The 8,585-nt window shown below is 37.2% G+C and overlaps 1 protein-coding gene across 1 annotated transcript in view; it reads left to right on the plus strand.

Annotated features, from left to right (window-relative positions):
- Positions 1-8,138, plus strand: part of LOC138003877 (S-phase kinase-associated protein 1) — an 11,895-nt gene extending 3,757 nt beyond the window's left edge. The window contains exons 3-7 of the mRNA XM_068850157.1: positions 760-830; positions 1,793-1,936; positions 4,511-4,580; positions 6,963-7,033; positions 7,745-8,138. Coding sequence (XP_068706258.1) covers positions 760-830; positions 1,793-1,936; positions 4,511-4,580; positions 6,963-7,033; positions 7,745-7,780 — 392 coding nt within the window. The 3' untranslated portion in view covers positions 7,781-8,138. The remainder of the gene's footprint in view (positions 1-759; positions 831-1,792; positions 1,937-4,510; positions 4,581-6,962; positions 7,034-7,744) is intronic.
- The last annotated feature ends 447 nt before the right edge of the window (positions 8,139-8,585 follow it).

An 8,585-nucleotide genomic window follows, 5' to 3' on the forward strand; every position in this document is an offset into this window, starting at 1 on the left:
GACCTCTTTTTTTTTTATCCCAACTAATGTCGATCGAGATACATAATTACTGTTCCTTTGTGTTCGAAATGTCTTTAGGGCAGCAAAAAAGTGTTTTTCTCAACCTGAAACCTTATAAAACAAGCTTAAAATTGCTGAGAAAAAAATCGCACAATTTACATTATTTATCGCATAATTGGCCTCTCTAATCGCACAATCTGCCCCGAAAAAATCGCATAATTTGCATTTTTTAATCGCACCCTATCAGAAGGCCTGACTTTACCATATTATCCTTATCATAAAGCGATGTGGAAATGGACAGTAATGAGTAGAATATCCCGGTATCATCATTAGAATCACAGAATTTTAAGAAAATGATGAAACCTTTGAGTTTATAATTTTTTCCATTGTCTGGGTGCCTTTTTTATTACTATGAAGAGACTCGAGAGGTTTCATTGTTTTCTTAAAATACTGTGCTTTCAATGATGATGTAGGGATATTCTAGTCATTGCTGTCCATTTCCGCATTGCTTTATGATAAGGATAATATGGTTAAGTGTAAGTGTAGCTTCTATTCCGATTCACTGTCTCTTTATTGTAATAAAAAAGGCACCCAGAAAGTGAAAAACAATAATGTTATAAACTCAGAGGTTTTGTCGTTTTCTTAAAATTCTGTGATTTTAATTTCTTTTGATGATGCAGGGATATTCTAGACATGTTCATTTTATTTTGCATTTTTTCTTGTTCGCATTGTGTTTATTTGCATGTGGCTTTTTTGCAGATCTTGGTATGGATGAAGATGACGATGAACCGGTTCCCCTACCAAATGTTAATGCTGCAATTCTCAAGAAGGTACTGTCAGTACATGAAATACATGTAATAATAATGCCTCTTTTGGCCTTAAGTCTGTTCAAATCCCATCCTTTTTGAATTTGGGTCCCTTGGGTCACTTTCTCGTCTCCTCCAAGAACGAAAAAACTTGAAACAGTAGGACTTGTCTCACCACACTTCTCACTGAACACTGTAAGATTTTGCAAAGAGTAGAGCACAGAGGTGCTGCTATTGAAAGAATACTGAAATAATTATTCATTGGGCTAAGGGCTTTAGCAAATCACCAAGTGCTAAGACTGTTTTGTCAAGTATACGTACATGTATGCCTGTAAACTGTTGCTTGCCTTGACTGGGGCTTCATTAAGGTTTTGCACAGGAGGCCATCAGTGTTTTGCACATGTAGCTGTGTATTTGTCATTTTTTGGCAAGGGAAGAAAAGTATAGTGGATATTGAAACAGCCAGGCAAAAAGTCATGCCAACAACTGGTCAATTTTCCCAGTGCCTCACTCTCTATGAACTTCTTCATAAAGTTGCAGAAAGTACTTTTTCTCTTGGTTAGGTTTTGCATTTCTACACAGCTCACACTAATCTTACAAGTGTTTACAACACTGGATGTGTACACAAATCTGCCCTATCAGGTGGCAGGATTTGTCTTGAGCTGTTTTGAATTCAACTTCACCACACAGCTGATTGGTTGCATCCTCAGGAATTTAAAGAAAATGCATTTTTTCAAATAATCCCCTATGTAACTATACTAAAACAATATTATTGACCTCAGGTTCAGTGAATATTGGTGAATAAAAACCTTGACTTACAGTGTACCGATATTCACCTCACCTTTGGCGAAATTGTTAAATAGCTACCTTGTGTTATTGCTGTGCTTGACCAACATACGGTATAATTATTATGTGATCAATATTGTGATACTGCATACAGAGTCCCATGATGTACAGTTGTATAATATCATTTCATAATTTTGTAGGTAATTCAGTGGGCTGAAAAACATAAAGATGATCCTCCACCTCCAGATGACGATGAAAACAAGGAAAAGAGAACAGACGATATCGATCCATGGGATCAAGAGTTTCTCAAAGTTGACCAAGGCACTCTTTTTGAACTTATTCTCGTGAGTATAGACCCAACAATGTACAAAATGTAGCTGGAGATTCATCATCTGAAGCCAGTTAATCCATTGACACCTGAACCCACCCTTGAGAGTAAAGGAACTTCCGACGTTAAATAACGTGTACCTTTACCTTTACCTTGTCCACCCTCACTGACATGTAAAATAGTCTGGCATTAGACAGAATAAACTCTATAAAGTTCCACTCCCACTCCTAGGCCGAGCCAGTGGGTTAACAAACCGTCCCCTATCTTTGAAACAAGAAGGGGACAAAAAAATTAATTATTTAATTTTCTTCATAATTCCATAATTATTAACCAAGAGTAAGGTCTTCATGGTAAAATCTCAAAGTAATACTGTAAGTTGTGTATTAGTGCTTGAAATTAAAGAAAAAGCCCAGGTTGTCCCTCTTTTAAAAGCCAGGCATGTTAACATCACACTACTTTTGGACATTGACAATTATAGAAAACCAACTAGTGAGTTGGGTGCTGCTTAGCATTCTTTTTCTATTTTTGGCTGGGTTGTCAGTTGTTTTTCTTCAGGCAACCAAACTTTTCTTTTTACCAAAAACTAGTCACCTGGTAAAATTTCTGGTCGTCTGGGAGGACCGGACGACCGCTAATTTCAAGCACTGGTTCACATGTACTATATGGCCTGATTCAAGTGGAAGTGATCACTTTACATCTCGTAATGCAAGCACTTAAAATCAGTTCATTCATTATTTGAAACCCCACTGTTAAAGGGAATCTCCACTAAAGCAACAAAATACAAATAGCTTTAAACCACAGAAAATAATGATTACAATTGAAGTTGCTCAAACTTTTTCCAATGAAAGCATTCTGCACGCTTGTTTTGGCTTTCAAATTTCCCCGGCGCCACCATCTTGAATAATAGTTATTGTGATGTGTCATGTTTGCCCTTTTGTTCCGGAACAAACTCTCTTTGTGTCAGAACAATAGGGCAACAACAACATGTCACAATTATAATATTATTCTAGATGGCGGTGCTTGGTAGATTTGAAAGCCAAAACAAGCATTTTTGAAATTCATTTTTTTCGGATACAAACACTTTCATTGGAAAAAGTTTAAACAATTTTAATTGTCAACATTTGTTGGTTCACATTAGACCACTAAGTCTGACTTAGTAATCTCTTTAAGTCGACTTAGTAAAAATGACAGGTGTGAACCGCTGTCTTAGTGTCAGCAAACTCAAATGACCTAAGCAGTTCTTAAGTCTGTTTCAAAGATGACTTAAGGCTGACTTAAGAAACCTGATAGCAAAAAAAAATCAAAATCGTGGCTTTTATCGGATAGAATTTGGCAAAGCTTGTCAAATGTTTCACGTTCCATTCGAAAGTTTGGTTTCCAAAGAACATTCAGCCAAGGTGATGCTAGCATTACATCAAACCAGTTCTGCGGTCTTGGCCAGGCCCACGCTCTTCTTCTTATGTGCCGAAAATTACCTCGCCTTTGGTGAACGCTCAAAAGTAGGGCGGTCAGAAAAAGCAGGCTTTCACTCTCTTGGACAAAATCTTCCATCATTCTTTCACGAAGGAACATAAGATTTTGTAAGGTTATTTGGCTGATCAACCTTTGTAAATTTAATAAACAAACAACAGTCGCAATTACAGCGATTTTACGGCTTCTCAGTCTCATTTTGATCTCAACTTCTTCGCTAAATGGATGGTGACTACCTCACCACATTTATGATGTTAGTTACCTTATCTGTTATTTTTGTTGTTAATGATGACAGCTTTGCACGGAAAGAATTTGTCTTCTAGATATGTCTGAACACTTAAGCGGACTTAGGGTAACTTGGCTTGACTTAGGCTAAGACAGACTTAGTGCCTAGTGTGAACCCAATAATAATTATTATGTTCTGCAGTTTGAAGTTATTTTAGTTGAGGTTCCCTTTCAAACCCCACAAGGTAAATTTTGTCGAAATTCTCAAGAATCATCGGCCAAACAAAAGTCATTGAATACAGGTAAGTGCCAAATTGGCATTTAAATTACCTTGTTTGTTTTGTGTTTAATTTGCATACACTGTATTGGTAATTGGCCTGTGAGACATTATGGGAGAGTAATTCCCCAGCAGTAATGTTTTTGCCTGGAGCCCTTCAATTCTTAGAGCGCTCATTGTACAATAGTTTGACTATCGAATTGTGAGCACATTCAAGTGAAATAATTTTGATATGGTTGGTGATTGTACACAGTTATATGGCTCTGAGTGCAAAAATGGTGTACATTGTACATGTACTTTTAGGTCCATTGTAGACGAGTTGACTGTATGGGGAAAGAAGGGGCTATGAGGTTCCTTAGAGTTGAAGTAATACTAGTATCTATAATGCATGCACGGTAGTCCCCTCATAGCTTTAGTGAAGATGTCAATTGAAGGCTTGTTTGCCGTGAAACTTTCGTATAACAGACGATATTACATGTATTTTACTTGCTGTTTTGGTGACAGGATTGTGAAGTAATTAAAAGAAACTTACTTTGACAGAGTAATAATTTTTCTTTGTTGTGGTTACATTGTTTTTTAGCATTTTTAAAGTGAAAACAATGTCACTTGCATTTTTAGGCTGCTAACTACCTTGATATCAAAGGACTTCTGGATGTCACTTGTAAAACTGTGGCTAACATGATCAAAGGTATTGACCTGCTAAAAAACTATAATCATATACAAAGTGGACTTGTGTACAGTCCCTTGGGCTTATGTACAGTGCAGTGCATTGCAGTACAGTACACAAGGAGGACATGTCCCACAATACGGTCTGTGGTCCAGAGTTACATGTTGGTGCTGTTTCACAACTATTTGAAAATATCTGCAAATTTTCCCTGTGATTTTAGGTGGACAAGTCGCCTTGCTGGATTTAAAGATTAGAACTTTATGTAACTTTGTAAAAAAAAATTTGGACATTTTTCAGCATTATTGCAAAACAAAAACAAATGGCAATTTATTGAATTTCGCAAAACTGACCATGGCATTGCAAACTCTGCGGTAAAGGAAAATTTCCTCTACAATAAGTTCAAGGAGGCAGAGCTTTGACTTTTTGTTCCTAGTAATACAGAGATGTACAGTACCGCTCAAAAGTAAGTTACCACCCTCTCGTCTTGCAAGACGGTTTGAAAAACTGTAAGTGTTTGCATAAACGAAAACTTTCCAAAAATTAACCTGTTTACAAAGACACTCACGCTCCCAAACGTAACACTTGACACTAAAGTTTTAGGTCAAAATGCGGTTGGCAGGGGTGTATTATTGTCTTTGCGTGTAAACGTTTGCCCGTGGAATCTGTATACACTGTCTCTCGAGGCAAGACTCTCATCTCGCGAGAAATGAGACGAGACTGGTAAGTTATTTTTGAGCGTTACTGTAGCGAAAATTTTGTTAAGACGTAATGTGCACATAACAGGCGGGTACTTAATTTGGGCCAAAGGTACAGCTAGTTACATGTAGGTCTGCAGCGCGTCCCTTCTAGGGGGTCAGCAGGATAATTTTGAAATTTAGACTCTCGTAAATTCATTTTCCTTGATTTTAGGAGGCACGTGTACAGTGTAAATTCAAAGCCAAACGTTATGTTCTCGTCTGACAAATTATTGTTGCCTTTTACATCTCGGTGCGTCGTGCCGATTCTGTCGTAGTAATAGCACTTTCTTCTAATTTTCACTCAGTCTGCCAGAGTTTTATGAAGTATAAGGAAAGGTTACGTTTATACAAACGTTGGCCGTGTAGCACTTTATATTTTAAACAGAATTGAACCCACGACCTTCGGGTTCCACGTTTGTATAAACGTAACCTTTCCTTGTACTTGAACAGGTTCATTGCCATGACTTTAACATCTTCAGTTTCCACGGCCTGCTCCCGTTTGACCTTGTAGCTCAGTCGGTAGAGCGGTGGAGATCTAACCCGAAGGTCGTGGGTTCAATTTCCACCCTGGTCAGAGTTTTTCTCTGTCCTTGTGTGGGCCCATTTCCATCAGTAGGGCTAACGCTCACATGGTTCATATGGGATAGAAATATAGCACTTCACATTACACTCCATTCAGTTAATTCTGTTTAAAATATAAATTGCTACACGGCCAACGTTTGTATAAACGTAACCTTTCCTTGTACTTGAACATGTTCATTGCGGTGACTTTAACATCTTCAGTTCCCACAGCCTGCTCCCGTCTGACCTTGTAGCTCAGTCGGTAGAGCAGTGGAGATCTAACCCGAAGGTCGTGGGTTCAATTCCCACCCTGGCCAGAGTTTTTCTCTGTCCTTGTGTGGGCCCCTTTCCATCAGTAGGGCTAATGCTCACATGGTTCATATGGGATAGAAATCTAGCACTTCACATTACACTCTATTCAGTTAATTCTTTTATGAAGTATCTTTGGCAAATTTGAAGAATTGCTTTTTATCGAGCACTGCAGAATTTTCTTTCCTCCTTTTTCCAGCCGACATTCCAGCTTATGCACATGTATGTTGCCTGACATGGTTGGAGATACCCAACTGGGTTTAGATTATTTCATATACATGAAGTAAAAATACAGCTGAACAGTGGGCTTTTTACCAAACGCATTCATTGAATCATTCTTTGACAGGGAGTGTTTACGATCAATATTGAAGTCCAAACAGCCAGAAAATTAAGTAATGTTTCACTGAAGACATTTACGGAAAAAACCGAAGCAATTTAAAGATTGTATGTTCCTTTTTCAGCCAGGAAAATCACCCTGCCAGCCGGGTATTTTCCTCGGCTCCCTGCTATTATCTGCAACCCTGTAATATGCCTACTTAAGTAAAATTAATAATTTAAATTTATGTTATCTCAGCCTAGTCTAAAGACCCAGCTACCACAAGTCTCTGTACCTGAATTATAAAGTGATTCTGAGTACACTGTATGTGGAAGTCACTATTAAAAAAATTAATTGATAAGTGTCACCCATCCAATTATCATAACATTTTTACTGTGTACACACTTGTGTAGACCTGGTAAACTAAAATAATGCTTGTTGCTTGTAACAAGTATGTGTCTTGTCTTTAATTTCAAACAGGGAAAACGCCAGAGGAGATCAGGAAGACTTTTAACATCAAGAATGATTTCACTCCTGAGGAGGAAGAACAGGTATTGTCCATTTTGATAACTTAAATGTTTGATAACTTAAATGCTGGATGCCTACATGTAAGAATATGCATGAGACTTCATTGTTAGCCAAGTACAATATTTACAAATGCCTTTTAGTAATAAACAAATACAGAAATCTACTACAATGCAGCTACTTTTCGAATTACCACTACAATCTTTACTTCTCCTGTCGCTCTTGTTTTGACTATATTTAATTCTAAAACACGACTTGACTCTTGACTTCAGCAACGTTAACATGTTTTGATGATTTAATAAGAATCAGTCAAAGTTCTGATGATGCCTTTATGGCTGAAGAAACCCAGTAAACTGTAAGCCCTCAAATCAAAAGGTTGCTGTTACTTGTCAGTGGATAAAAACAAGGAAACATTAAGAGAAGGGAATACTGAAAAATCCATGTGGTTAAAACACTACTGTTTAATACTGGTAAAGGAACTTCATGTGGAATCCTGAAACAAACTCCATAAATTACCGTAATGAAAAATGATGCAAACTGGTACCGGTAATTTAGTTGCTCGGAACCCACTGTTGCCCACTAGCATTGTTGTTTCTCCTTGGTACAATGTATGTGAAAGCCATTCATTTTTAGTAGTAGCATCGGTAAATTAGAGTTATTTTGTAGGTTGAATTTGCTGTTTTTTTCAGTTAAAAGTCTTGCTGGTGTAAACATTTTCTTATTTCTTTTGCTGACAGGTTCGGAAAGAAAATGAATGGTGTGAAGAAAAATAGTTTCTCAAAATACAGCTTTGTATCTTCCTGTAAATGTTTAGAAGACTACAACTTATTTGTAACTCACAAAAAATAAACTTTTGTCCATACTTTTTTCTCACAAAACTTTCTGTCAGGACTTTGGGTTGTTCTGTTATGCAACTCCACTGTGTGCTTGTTTGACATTATTTTTTCAAAACATAATCTTGCAAACTATTTCACTGCATGATATTTTTTAGTATGTGTTTACAGTTTGTTTCTTAAAGCTGTAGAACTTCTCACACACTTACTGTAAGAACTGGCTTAAAAATGGATTGTCCTGTAACTGAATTTTATCTCACATGTAATTTATAATAAAAGAGAGATTAGGACTGCAAAACGCATTAGTGTTCAAGTGCAAGTTTTTGAGAACTTTAGGTTGTGGGCTAAAATGTGTGGAGCCTTGGGGGGTGGGTCTTGAGACTGCACTGAAGCCTTGGGAACAATTTCCTGCAAAGGATGTTTGCAGTTACACAAGGTGTCTGAAAGTTTCTTCCTTTTTAAATTGGAACTTGGAGCTTGGAGAATTATCGTAAACACCTGCAGATAAGCAGCGTCCTGAATTTAGCAGGGCAAATTTTGGAAAAATTGGGGAAATCAATTTAAGAAATCCAAAGTCAAGTCTTAAGAAGTCTTCTTCATCCACTGCTCATTGAACGTAAACTCACTATTAACATTGAAACTGAAAATACTTCAAAGTCTCAACCACAATTTTAGCACTTAACGATAATGAATGTCATTTCTACCAACTTTTACAATATGATTGATCTTTTTCTGGTATTTGTTG

Source organism: Montipora foliosa, chromosome 5 (assembly GCF_036669935.1).
Source record: "Montipora foliosa isolate CH-2021 chromosome 5, ASM3666993v2, whole genome shotgun sequence".
NCBI lineage: Eukaryota > Metazoa > Cnidaria > Anthozoa > Scleractinia > Acroporidae > Montipora > Montipora foliosa.